Source organism: Strix aluco, chromosome 4, assembly GCF_031877795.1.
Source record: "Strix aluco isolate bStrAlu1 chromosome 4, bStrAlu1.hap1, whole genome shotgun sequence".
Taxonomy (NCBI): Eukaryota; Metazoa; Chordata; class Aves; order Strigiformes; family Strigidae; genus Strix; species Strix aluco.
In genome coordinates, this window is record NC_133934.1 from 122799765 (window position 1) to 122813703 (window position 13939).

Genomic DNA, 13939 nt, shown 5'->3' on the forward strand with positions numbered 1-13939 from the left:
AAGATAAAGAAGCTTTTCAAGAAAACGCAATAAAAATCTGTTGGGTTAGAGAAACAAAACTTGTAACTCTAGTAACTTGCCTTTATTAGTGCTGCAGTTTCAGAGACTGCGGCCACAGTGTGTGATAAGGTGCCTGTGATGCTGAAGATAATTAGTGGATCGAAAGTGCTGGCTCTGGGAAGTATATAATGCAAATGAGCTTTAGGCTCAAGGCTAGCATGGACACTCCTAAATAAGCAATCTATTGCAACAAGAGATGCCTTACTTGTAAAGAATGAGCCCAAACCCATCTTTAACTTTTTTAGGTTACAAAACAAGTAGGTTTGTCAAAACCTTAGTGCTGGGTTGCAGAGCTCTGTGTGGCCTGTGGCACATTCAGGGGCAAATGTTCTGCAGATTTCTCTGGACAGTGTAGTGCATGGCTCTGTAGAAATGCAGGGAATGACTGAAATAATGATGGACACTTTTTGGGTTGTGTTCTCTCTTATACTTTTGGATCAAGCTGAAATAGCCGGGTATGCCACGAAAACTTTGTAAGAGGGGAGGGAAGGACAAATTTTAATAAATGGCATTGGATGCTGTTGAATTCAGAGCTTGGGAGGAGAGGAATTTTATGCTCTCCCACCCAGTGGCTATCCCTAATAACCTCAGTTCTGGGGTCTTGTTCAGATTGAAAGGAGCTTTTTGGGGGCCCCTGGCCATGCTGGACATCTGCACAGGTTGGATTTACAGTGGTTACTTCCATTGACAGTAGTGAGGAGCTCTCTTCCAGGAGAAGTATTTCTGCTAAAGTTGAGTTGTCTTGCCTGAGATGTTATGACACAGTTTCTAAGGAGTGTGCTGAATGCTGGGGAGGGTCTTTTCTTGCCAGAGTTTTTGAGGATGTGATCCTACATAAGTCTAAGCTGTTCAGAGGTTGCCTGCTGTGGTGCCATTCTCTTCCCTTGCTTTGCAGCTGGGCTGTGCTGGTGCTCGTCTTGCAGACATGGTGGCAGTTGGGGCATCTCCCTTTGTCAAAGCCCTCTCAGTGTCAATACATGGGTGGAAGCTGCCTGAATGGGAGCATTGTTTGTGGGGTGCCCTAACCTGTCTGAAATCTGCAGCAAGTTGGGCTGCTCAACTTGTTGGGACCTGGAGTTCACTTGAGGGTTCTCCTAGTTCCGCTTTGAGAGCAGATCTGCAAAGCTGTGTAGGTATGTAGTGGTGTTTACAAAAGTGCCTACCCATGCTGCTGGGCACCTAACTGCATTGTCTGGTACTAAACACAGTTCCTGGTCCCTGTTGTCTTCATGCTTCAGGTTCCCTAATGGATGAGTTTTAAACATGTCCGGCTTTCAAGACTTTCACAATAGTGGTGTGATATGCTTGCTTTACCTGGGATTTTATGTTTCACAACCTCCCACTTCAGCTTTCTCGTCTTGATTGCTCATTCCTACCTTTACTTTGCCCATTGCTATGTGCTGGTACAAGCATTTGTTAGCTGTGTGGTGAACCAAATGGAAGAGTTCATCTGGCTGAAAAATAACCCAGAAGTAACTGTGTGGCTGCACAAATGTTTTTCTGGCCTGTGGGAGAGGACAGCAGGGGAAAGGACAGTGTATGGCAGTGTGAAGGCAGATTACAACAGCTTCTTTGGCACTGGTGCTGACTTTACATGTAGAAATATAATTTTGGTGTTCCTAGGCTGCATATTTAAACTCAAGGTTGTTAGGATTTTTGCTACTCATGAGAATGGAAGTTGGTATCTTAACCTTTGAGTTTGGTCACTCATTTCTGACAAATTACATGAAAAGAAACAGTTGTTTTTATTGTATCATAAAACAAGAGTTATGTACGAGCTCCCATGTAGCACTTTGTCATGGCAGACTGTTCTTTCAGTCTTTTCAAACCAAGTAAGCTTAGTGGTAGAGAGGACAGCTCTTCATTACACATTGCTTTTTGAGTACTGACAGTGTTTTCAGAGCTACCCAGAAGATGGACAATGCAGTTATTACTCCAACAGGCTGTTTTTTTCAGTTTTTAATTGTGCGTACATACACTCACACTGTCTCTCTCTGTTTGAATAGCTTAAGGAAATGGACTGTGTACTTTTTAGAGTGAAATACAAGCCTATGCTCTCGGGAGAAATTTGGCTTAGTTCCTCCCAAAAGCTGGGAGAGATAGGCCAACATATGCAGATCATTCAACAGGTATGTTTGCAAGAGATTGGAAAAGGTTTTGATTTTTGAGAGAGTTTTTAACGCTTGCATGTTTCCCATTGAGACTCCAAACCACTGTTGTTTTTATGGAAAACCTTGGTCATATGCCTGGTTCTCTTACGGATGTGTATCTTATCAACTTCTTACTTTCTGAGATTAGACATGGAATACAGGAGTATCTTGTGACAAGCCCTCAGTAATGTGGTCAGGATAACCCATCATGCCACAAATACTTTTTAATTTTTTTTTTTTCCCTTTTACCATATAGCTGCATTTCCTTGTCTTGCTTCCACATGCTGTTGTTGCACTGTAAAATGTGTTGAAAGTACAGAACAGAAGGTAGAAGCCTTGTTTTAGATCAAGTAAGAACTTTGTCATGATTGTTTTGGGGTCCCCAAAGCATTTATTTTCTGTTGTGTGTATTTTAGTTTTTTCCAGTGTGATTTCTGGCATATGTAGGTGTTTTGTAAGACTGAGTAAATAAATGCTCAAAATACTTGAGTGTTAGTAAGACTGGTCAGCGCTGGGGGCAGTTCAACCCACACCATGGTGTAGGACTTTCTCACAAGGTAACAAATAGATATGGAAGGAGAAGGGAGCAACGTGTCTTGTGTAGAGTTTGGTGTGTGTTCTTAAACTTGTAAATGATAAGTATGTTTGTCTTGTGAGACAATGGGCAATGTTGAGCTGGATTATGTCTAAAAAAGTGCAGTTACTGCATTTCAGACAGACATGAGAAGTTACATAATTGTTTCTTAAATTCAGGTGTGCTGTGGGCAGCTGCTAATCCCAATAGCTACCCAATTTGATGTTTGAGAACCCTGAAAACTTGCAAAGGTTCTTATTCAAAGAAAATAAAGCATAATAAAAGGGTTATTGACATAGCTGAATTATTACTTCAGTGCATGTGTTTGCCCAGTAGACTGTAATGGCTTTGAAGTAGTTGTTCTGGTACATTGAGTAAATTCTCGGTCAATTTTGGTATGCCTACTCATTGTGAAAACACTTATTTCTCAATGCCACACAGCTGCTCTTGAAGTGTCAAGAATTGGCCTGTCAAGTATTGGCCTGTTGTTTGACCAAATTGACATAATTGTGCTATAAGACATGTTTTTTATGGTTGTGTGCTTAATTGACTAGGTAGCTGTATCTTGTAAAGAACCACTTTTCTTTAAATACCTGTGGAAATATTTTCTCTATACTATCCAGAGTTAATACCATAAAAGGTTCTTCTCTATTTTTTTCCTAGGAAAAACGAAAAGGCTCATCTGTACTGGATAAATGTGAGTTAAGTTTCAGTTTGTTGTAAACTCTCTTGTCAGGTCCAAGCCACTTGAAATGGTTTTGTAATGGAGATGTTGAAACACAATGGGTGGTGGAAATGTTTCTGTTTATTATTAATTGACTCAGTATGTGGTTTTTTGCTTAAAATGCCAGTCATTCAAGGCTGTAGTTCAACCACTACCTGGTCTGCTTTCTTTCTGGTGAGTGCAGTTGAGATGAACTGGTCTGTGTATCAGGGTATGTATATGAGTGTTTGGAAAATAGGGTTAACTGTGGCTGAGTGTCTCCTAAATTTTTGAGGTCTCTGGGCTCATTTAACCTCCCTTCTGCAATACGGAGCAGAACTCATCTGATGGAACAAAAATGAAACAAAAATGTGTGCATGCATCCTTTTCCCAAAAGATACAACTTGTCTAAAAGCAGGATTGTATGCCCAGCATCTTGGCAGATGATGCTGAGAATTGACATAATACAGATGTAGGCAGAGTACTGGAGTCTTTTTTTTGGTTTTGCTTTGTTCTTTAAAGGAGAGGTTAAGATCAGCTCTCTGAGTCTTGATACTTTTGAAAAAACCCTAAATGTTAGCAAAGTAATCTCTGAGATTTTTGTCTTGCAGCTAATGTTACTATGGCCTGAACAGAGGGGAGCTGCAGACAACTGAAGATACTTACCAACAGTGTTTAAAAAACAAAAATTTTCATCTGATTGATAGAATTGTGATTTCTGCCTGAAACCCTGAGATGTGCCTTTTTGCCATAAGGAACTGTACTCTTTTATGTGGTGTGTGAGCTGCCTGTGAGACCTGTTTACTAGTTGAAGACAAGACCCATCGTGGGTTTTTCTGCCAAATAAGGTTTTGAGAGAATTCTCAAGTTGTCTCCTTACAAAGTGAGTACAGCAAAATCTCCATTGGTAGGACTTCACAGAATCTGAACAGAGGATGAGGGAGAGAGTAATTGGTATCTTCTTCTCCCAACTCCCTCTTCTAGTTGGCAGACAGGGAAGAGATGGCACAAAACACATAAGCAGCTGCTTCTGCAAGTATTTGAATAAAGACTTCCGAGTTCTCGAAGCACTGAGATGTGAAAAGAAAAAAACTTTTTTTTTTTTGTACCCAAGTCCCTACTCATCTGGGAGCTACTGATCTCGTAAGCTCCTTTATTCCAAGGCTTTCAGAAGCATTTGGTGACATTGCTTCTTTCTCTTTCCTCAGCTTTTGATCCCTAACCTGTAACGTGGGAAAAAACAACTTGCTTTTGCGCAGTTCCCTTAGCTTTTTGGATCAGAGAGATCATCGTTTCTGCAAACTCTAGGAAGAACCTGCCTTCTAGGCTACGCCTATTAGTCCATCAGTCTAGAAAATAAACCTGCAATGGCGAACTGCAAATAGCAGGTGAACTCTTGGCTATGTGGCAGAAACCACTGTGGGTTATGAGGACTTGCTAAATGTACTGAAGGTTGTGAAATAAACAGGTTTGACAGCTGCTCACTCCAAATTGGGCTGTTCTTGTCTCAGTTCAAGAATCTTGGTACAGGAACACAAAATTGTCTGACCCAAGCTAAGCAAAAAGCCTGTGAATGTTTCTAGAAGCATCTTTGATTTAAAAATCTAGATGTCTTTCTATAAGCTTTCTCACGTGCGTGCTTTTTCCATTGTTTTTTTATGTTCCCTCGCCATAAATCAAGAGTCATTCCATTTCTGTAGGTAAATTTCCCTCTGACATCAGTTGAGGAACAAGTGAAAACACATCTTTTTTGCTGATTCTTTCCATTCCATTTGTTTGTGGTTCAGGTCTTGGCTATATGTTGAAGGCTGTATTATTATTTTTTAATCTAAACTGTTTTTTCTATAGTAGAGAGGATCATTTGTTCTGTGTGTTACTTTAAATAACAGAAACATCTTGGTTATAAAAGCTGAAGAAGAGGGGCTTAGAGATTCTAAATATTTGATACTGTTTAATAAGTATATCTACTAAAAATAGCCTTTGTAAAGAAGGGTAGTAACTCATTCTGTAATATTCCTAGTCAACAGCAAAAGCCATAAAGATTTTTTTCTGAAATGATTAATGGCTGCATATCTGAAGTCCTGCAAACTTTTGCTATGCTCAGCAGAATGTAAAATTTTAAAATAAAGAATATATTGTATTCTTGTTTGTGAAAATAGCTCTTCCTTTATTCTGTTTTTGTTTGCTCCCTTGCCAGCCAAGCTAGAAAAGTAAGCAGCACTGTCAGGCTATGCTAATGTTGTGAGCCATTTTCATCTGTTTAGTGTCCAAAAGGCTTGATTCCTTATCTGCCATCATCCCTCCATGAAGTGCATGTGTGGGGAGTGCAGGCTTGGGCACAAGTCTTGTACCCTTTGAAGACAGTTTGTCCAAAATAAACGCTCAGTTCCAGTAAGTGTAATTTAGTTGATAAATATCTAACAGTTTTCTGGAGAGGAACCTCTGTTTGTTTTCTGCATGTACCAAAAGCATTTTTAGTACAATCCTGATCCTGAAGTCCTTGAACACTGACATGAGGGCATGTAGTGCTGTTTGTGCGCTGATGGTGCCAAACCATCTAGATGTTTTATTATTTGCTTTCCTCAAAAATGTCTCATCGTTCTAGACCGCTTAGAGACTGAGCCAGTTGTTTAATATTTCATGGCGATGAAGGAGAAGAACAAGACAGATCAAACCAGTGTCTGTGGAAATGAAAATGAGCATACTGGTGTATATTATCCTGGTGTGGAAGACCAGCAGAGTTTATTGTTCCTGGAGGTGTTGTGATTGCTTTTGTTGGTGAAATTACTAACAGTCTTCCCCTGTCATCCATGCATGTGTAACTCCCTGGACATTTTCTATTGATATTTTCATCCAGATTACCCATTCTCAGGATACTAATTTAAATCTAAAAGTAATGAAAAATTTTAGTGAATGTGTGAAATAGAATACAGATCACAGAGGCCGTACAACCTCAGTGTGAAGAGAAGCGGCAGTATCATACTCTGAGTGTGTGTTTAGACCTCATGTGAAGCTGTTGTCTTCAGTCATACTCAGTTTTGAACAAATTAATAGACCGGATTTTTAAGCATGAACATTTGTTATTGTTTATGTATGTAGCACATATGTATACATAATACATATATGCATATTAAAAATCACTAACTTAAGGCTCATAATTTAAGATGACATGTGGCCACCTGTTTTGGCCATGGTTTGAAGGGGAGTTAAACAGGTGTTTCAGTGCTTTGCTCATTTGGGGAAGGCCAGTATGATGTGTTGGCCAATAAAAGTTGCACTGAATGATGCCTCCATGGTCAGCCTGTCCTTACACTAAGGCAAATGGCAAAGAGTTGGGCTTGCAAAGAAATGGAAGGATCCCCTGAGTTGATGTTGTCTGTGTGCCAGGAGAGAGCCCTGGAATGCTGGCTGTGGTGTTGGGGTGTCCCCCTGTGCTGCCTGGGATGTCTGGCTGTTGCATGGGTTGGGTACCTTTGCTGAAGTTGCATAAAATGTTGCATCTCTAAAAAAAAAAAAAGTCATGCTCTATTTTTAAATTTTACAGTGTGAGATAAAATTTTTTTAACTCAGGTTTTGAAATTTTTATTTCAAGACATGAAGTAATTTATGAAATCAATCTTTATTGAAATCTGCTTTCTTGGTGTTTGCATATGCTCTGACTTTAGTGGTCTGCAGCAAAATCAAAAGGAACTTGAGAGGGATTCAAGAGATGGCTTTTTTTCCTTCCTCAAAAATCAGGTGGAAATGTGTGGTCAAACTTGTTTGCCATCACTGGGAAGGCACCTACAGTTTGTGGGGGCAAGAATGACAGACCTGCTAGGTAGTAAGCTGGGGATCTAACTGTGTATACTAAATCTATCTGGAGGTGGAGAGGAGGCAGGATTGACTTGTCCCATATAACACCTTTTGAATAAATATAAGGGGGGATGTGCATGAGTGGCTGAGAATGTGATCACCTGATGTGGGATTCTCATAGTGAGGGGTTGACTCATCTTTTTTTTGTATGGAAAGCTATTTTCCAGCCTTAAAAACACTGGTTCCAGTTTGGGAAGGCATTGAAACACTTGTATGAAGTGCTTTTCCAAGGAAGGATGTTTTTCTATAGTCAAGTCCTGTGTAAACTTGAAATGTCTTCGATTTAGGGGTGGGGGGGTGAAGTCGTTTCAGGTGCTAATGTCTGTGCATAATATCTTGCACATGGAGACCCTGTTCTGTTGGTCCTTAGGCAATACTGTGATTAAAAAACCCAGTACAAACACCTGGATCCACCTGCCAAGTTCTGTAGCTTTACACTCCCTTTCTATACCTTAAAAAGAGGAGGCAGGGGTTTTTTTGCTGTGCTTTGGCTGCTGTGTTGAGAGAGACATATAAACAGCATGAGCTGCCAAAATGAAGGAGACGTTGAAACTGTCCTTTTGTACCGGGCTGTTGCATGCACAGACAGGTTGGGGGAGGAAGGAGAAAGCCCGTTCCCTGCCTTGCCTTCTCTCTTGCATTTAGTGTTGCTTCTCTCATAGTGGTGAGCTAAATTATTTTCGTACAGAAGCATACTTCTTGAATTGATGTCCCAGTAACTTCTGAATTTCAGGCCTAATGTGCTAAAGGGTTTGATCTTTCCCTTTCCAGGTAAAGTGTATTTATATGTGCTTGGCTTTCTAACTGAAGGAATTCTGGAGCAGGAAAATTTCAAGTAAATTGAAGGTTTGCTCTTTAACATTGGCAGCTGCTGTGCAAGATGCATTTTGAAACTGTAGTTCTACTTGTGTTAACAAAAAAAAATTGCTCTAATTTTTTTTTTTTTCAATTGTAAGATACAATTGCGTTTGTTTTGCACTTTCTAATCTTGGAAACAGAAGCTGGGTAGAACTGGTAGGTTCTAGCTAGCTCTGCCTCTAAGTACTGGAACCAGTTTTGTTGGGGGTAGGTCAGCAAAGTGAAAGTTCTGTTTGAGATCCTTCACAACCATGTCAGTATCATTTCTTTTGTTTAACTTTTGTGCTGGATTTGTGAAGGTACAATAAGGTTTAGCTCTTAATATACAACTGTTTTGGCTTCAATGTAGCAAAACTATAAATAGACACCCCCTTGCCTCCCCAGCAGTAGGAAATGACTGCAGCAGGTGTTGTTCTCTGCTAGAAATTTGCACATTATTAGTGCCCAAGTACTTTTTAAAAAGTTGGTTTTCTTGTTGTGTGTTCTTCCTTTATTAAATGCCAACTGACTGGTCAGCAAGTATCTTGTTAAAATCTGAAACCTTCATTAAGGCAAAAGAAATAAAACCAGAAAGGTATTTTCAGTTTATTTCTGTGCAGCCTCTGTGTTGAGTATATTTTACGTGCAATTTTAAAAGTATTAACAGAAGGCACAGGAGAGCTGCATCATGCTGGTTGCTGGTTAAAATGGCATTTCGATTCTTTTAGCAGTGTTGGGCTGGAATTTAGCTCAGGTTTGTTATAGCAGTTGCACTGTGGTAGTACTGGTAGATGTTTGAAAGGCTGTGGGCAAGATTTGTATCCCTGCTTGTGCTGTATAGTATCTTGTGCTGTGAATGGCATCAAGAAAATAAACAGGTCTTTATGTGCAGCAGGGTAGTGCTCTGAGTAAATAAGGATATTGCAGTCTGGTCCAGGCAAAATGAGTTTGATGGTGTCAATAAAGAAGCTTCCCCTTGACCCAAACCCCATCATTGTGTTTGGATTAACTTTCAGTCTCAGCAAAGAGGCTGACTTGTTTGGACAGGGAGAATAAGTACATTTGTGCTGCTGAGATTGTTTCCTTTTAGCCGTGGTGGAGAGCCCTTGCCTTCTTGCCACTGTTGGTTGCTGAAGAAATAGTGAAATCAAGGGGCGATGCACCATGTACTTACAGTATGCGTGTAAACAACAAAACGGGGACAATCCTGTGTTTTCAGTTACTGTTTAACATGTACATGCCTTTATACCCTTTCTGTTCTTCCACAGATGCGAGAGCTGTGTGGAACTGCTGTTTGTGAGAGGGGCTGGGAATTGCCAGGAGTGCGATACTCCCCTGCGGAAGAGTAACTTCAGGGTACAGCTCTTTGAGGATCCTGCTGTCGACAAGGAAGTGGAAATTCGGAAGAAAGTGCTGAAAATGTGAGTGTCACCAGTTAAAAGAACAGAAGGTAGATATATTTAATGGATCAGCATTTTAAAAAATTTACTTACTCCTCCAGTAGTACAGAGGAGATAATTCTTTTTTTTAAAGTGACAGCCTGTAAAACTTGACTCCATTTAAAGTGGAGGGATTTCAGAGAATCTGATTTTATGCAACAACTGAGGGCTGAATTTTGAATTTAGCCTTCAGGGATTCCTGCTTAGCATTAGAAAAAGTTGGGTGTTTCTGTGTGGCCTCCTTTGGCAAAAACTTGCCTCCTAAATGGAGATTATTAGATACTGAGGACTACAGCTGCTTTCCCTTTGAGGGGGTGAACATGGGAGTGGGGCACGAAGCAGGACCTTGATAGTTTTGTTCCCTGGGGACCTGTTCTGAGAGTTGGAAGGCTAGTTCCCTTCAAAATGAAAATGGACAAAAGAGAAGCTATGTTCGCATTGTTTTCTACTTCACACAGCAATTGTTAGTGGAAATGCTTCCTTACAAGCCTTGTGTTACTAGTTTGTCATGTAGATTTGAGAGCTCTTGGAATTGAGATAAGTGAGGTCTAAAATTTCATCTCACTCCTTGTGGACAACAAACATTTTTATAAGGAAAAGAAGCCAGCCAGTTGATGTTTTGGTAGAAGAGGGTCTGATGGAACGTAACAAATCTGGAGAGAGTTGTGTATGCAAAAATGAATGTACAGGTAAATTGTAAGCTTGGCACCCTTTATCTAAGACTTAGTATAATACTAAATGAATCATATGATATTGCTGAGATGTGGGGAAATTGTGTCATTGAATACCAAGATGCCAATGTGGACAGTAGTAATAGTTTTGATGTTTGATTATGAAGTCTACTGAAGTTAACAAAAGTCAAACAGGAATGAAGTCAGCTTAGTTGACTAAACACAGAATGAAGTGTACTTAGAACAGAAGATGTTGTAAAATGCTTGGCCCACTTGGATTTGTTTTTAGTAGGCAGAAAAAATGTCCCCAAATTGGAATTTGGCCCAAGAAACTCCCTTTTCTGATCCTTCTAGAAAAGCTTTTCTTGTGGCTGTTAGTGTTCTCTGCCTTTGTTAACAGGTTTCTCATGCTGAAGGGCTGGCTTGGAATCAGTATATCCTAGCCTTTGTGCTCCTGTTCACCTGTAACCCTGTGAAAAGAATTGGCGAACAGTAGGCAAAGATAGCACCAATTTATGCCAGGCTGGCTCCTTTCCTTTGAAACGAGCACTTCTGTCTCCTTTTAAAGATTCTGTACATTGGTCAGTTGTGGGAGCCACAAAGCACATAGTTGATAAAACTGGGTCAATACTTAATACGCTTGCATCAAGAGCCTTTCTGAATTGAAAGTGCATCTTTGTGTGTTATATAAACGATTGTTTCTCTTCCTTCAAAGATACAATAAAAGAGAGGATGACTTTCCCAGTCTAAATGAATATAATGATTTCCTGGAAGAAATAGAAGAAATTGGTAAGTCTTAACGCTTGCGTTTTTGATGTGCTGTGCTCATGAGACCATAGGCTTTTATCTTCTGACTCAGCTGCCTATGAGAATGTCTAAGCTGAGTTTCTGTAATAGGATTTATCATACTATCAGATGTTTATCTAATTACTTTTTTCTGTACATTTTTAATCATATTTGCTGAACTGAAGGACATCGTTAAGTAAAACATTTTATCTGCCATAGAAAAAAACATCATTCAAAGAGGGAATAGTGCTTTACAGCTGGAAAAGAAAGGCTTGCAGGGGCACTGTCAGTGCTGCACTGGGAAAGATTAAACAAAGAGAGGAGAAATTGAAATTTTCATTATATGCCTCCATTAGCTTTATCTACCATGACAGAAGCCATATGGTGTCTTTCATCATCTTTGCTTCTGCAAGTACAGTAGTTGAAGCTGCTTTGAAGCTGATGACCTTATATACCACTGTGGTAGCATTTTAAGTTGCTGTGCAGGAGGAGAAGGTTTAGGAACAGACATTGATTTCTTTCTCTTTGGATTAGTTGAAGCAGAACTTTGCCCTCTGGGGAAGGGACTATGTTACCAACAGAGTTTATTTTCTTCTTAGTTAGGGTGACTTGTGATTTATGGTGGAGTGATGGATTTTGCTTAGAAAAACAAGGATGTGTTCAAAGGAGTGACTCCTAAATGGTTTGTTTCTTGTATTTTATGAGCTTCTGAGGCTTTTCTTTTTTTTTTGTCCTGGAGGAAGAGGTAGTTTAGAACATGCAGGGGGATCAATGAATGTGATTTGAAGGAAAACATGGAGATGCCACTCCTCTTTGGTTTCTCAAAGGAGCCCTTGCTCCTCTTTGCACTGTGATGTTTTGTACAAATGTATCCAATACGCTTACTGCTGTGAGTAATGTATCATGTTTTTGTTGGCATCCGAAGGCTGAGGCTGGAGAGCTAAATCGTGTGGCTGGGAAATACCAGGCGCACTCACACAGGTCCAAATAACTGGAGGAGACAATGTGGGTGTAGTTCTGTTTGTATATTTTTTTGGATGGTGTGGGAGAAGGAGGGAATGAGTAGAAAGAATGGTTGCATCTTAGCCAGAGGATCCTGGAAGAATCTGTGTGCTCACAGAAAGGAAAACTGCTTTTTATTTATGTAGCATGAAATACAGATTTCCCACTTACTGCTGTTGCAGGGGTTTTCAGCGTCTGCAGCAAGGGAGTTAAAGTTTTGCCTGAAATTGCCTTAACATCATCAGTTTGTGCAGAATGTTAGGATTCTCCAGCTCTTGGGATTACGTTGTTAAATTTCAAATGGTTCCAGACCCTGTGCTGGTAACTTGGTTTAGAAGCAGAGAAATCGTGGCTGGTCTTCCTAACCTTATGAAGAAGAGTGAATTTGTCAATAATTGTGCTGGCCCTGCAAATGCATAACGAAGAAGCTCAAAAGATAGCGTTGTTATGAATTGGAGTTAGTTTCCTGAAAGGAACACCTAAAATACTAAAAGGAATAGAAAGTCTGACTAGCTCCTTATTTCTTTGTATAGCAGCCAGGGTGATGAGGTGAAAGAAGGGGTGCAGTCAGAGGGCTCTTAATTTTCGCTGTCAAAGGGGTCATTTATGATCTACTAACTTCAAGCAGATCCAGAAGCTGAAGGACAGGTTAGATTCGAGAACACTATCTTGGGTAAGAATTCAAGCCCTGTTCTCTCCCTGGTGACCAAGATCATTGTGCACATCTTGTTCCCCCTAAGCCCTTCCCTGCCTGTGCTCTCGGGCAGAGTTCTGCACCTGACAGTTGTCTGGTACGTAGTGAGCGGTAGTGTGACCTCTTCCAGTGTTTTTGCTGTGCGTGTTGTGTGTGATATGGCTGAACGTTGTCTTAAAGGTATCTTTGACTCTGTATGGTTGTTTCACATTTTACTGCTGAGAGTATTTATTTCATTTTTTTTGTGTATGTGAATTCCCTGCTTGTTTGTGCATGTGAAAAACTAGGCTGCAAGATGGGAAAGAAAGGGTGTAGTCATGCAAGCGCAAAGTTTTGCCTTGTGGAGCCCGTGTACTGCAGGTTGGTAGTAGCTGGTGGTGGTTGATCAAGTTGCCAGGTTCGGATGCTAGGGAGCCAGAGACCTGGATTTCCCCTTTCTCCCCTCTCCCCCAAACCTTTCAGTTTTTCTGTGGGAGGGTTGAAGTGCAGCTTTACCCTGTTTTCTTTTTGCAGGTAAGTTTTGTTTTCTAAGTTGCTGTGGGTGATTAAATGAAATAGTTGCTTGGCAAACACGAAATGTAAGCATCCTGTATATTTCATGTGATCCTGGCACAGTTCTGATAGTTTTTCCAGATGTTTCAGGTAGGTCAGCTCCAACACTTGTAGCAATTGCACTGTCTTATTCCATTGATGTGATATATGACCTCACTTGAAACACATTTTCCCCCTTCATATCAGGCATGTTATACCTACAGACTTTTTCTATTTAAAGAAAAGAGTTGGGTGGTATAGCAAAAGTGTGAGAGGGGAAGGTCAAACAAACATTAGGGTAGTCACCTCTTAAGAATTCTATTATAAAAAACACATTTTTGAAGTGGTTTAGAATGTAGCCACTAAATAATGCTTTGGGCTAAAATGTGTTATACACGGCTTTAAATAGAAACCACATTTTAATGCAAGTTTTCCCCAGAAGAAAAATCAGTTGGATAATTTGAGAACATTGTAAACACAGTTTGTTGTCATTAACACTAGGAAGAAAAATTAAGTGAAAGGGTTAAAACCTGCCTTTGGGAAAGGTGTGGACAACATCTATTGGAGCAAGTTAGGTCTATGCCCATATGACGAGCAGGGCAAGTTAAACCTTGGAGTGTTGCTACAAGTGGCAATC

At 40.2% G+C, this 13939-nt stretch overlaps 1 protein-coding gene across 3 annotated transcripts in view; it reads left to right on the plus strand.

Moving 5' to 3' along the window:
- The window catches only part of MNAT1 (MNAT1 component of CDK activating kinase), a 124730-nt gene that overhangs the window by 25192 nt on the left and 85599 nt on the right, over positions 1 to 13939 (plus strand). For all 3 annotated transcript variants that reach the window (XM_074820918.1, XM_074820919.1, XM_074820920.1), the window contains exons 2-3: positions 9448 to 9600; positions 11005 to 11078. In XM_074820918.1, the coding sequence (XP_074677019.1) occupies positions 9448 to 9600; positions 11005 to 11078 (227 nt within the window). The remainder of the gene's footprint in view (positions 1 to 9447; positions 9601 to 11004; positions 11079 to 13939) is intronic.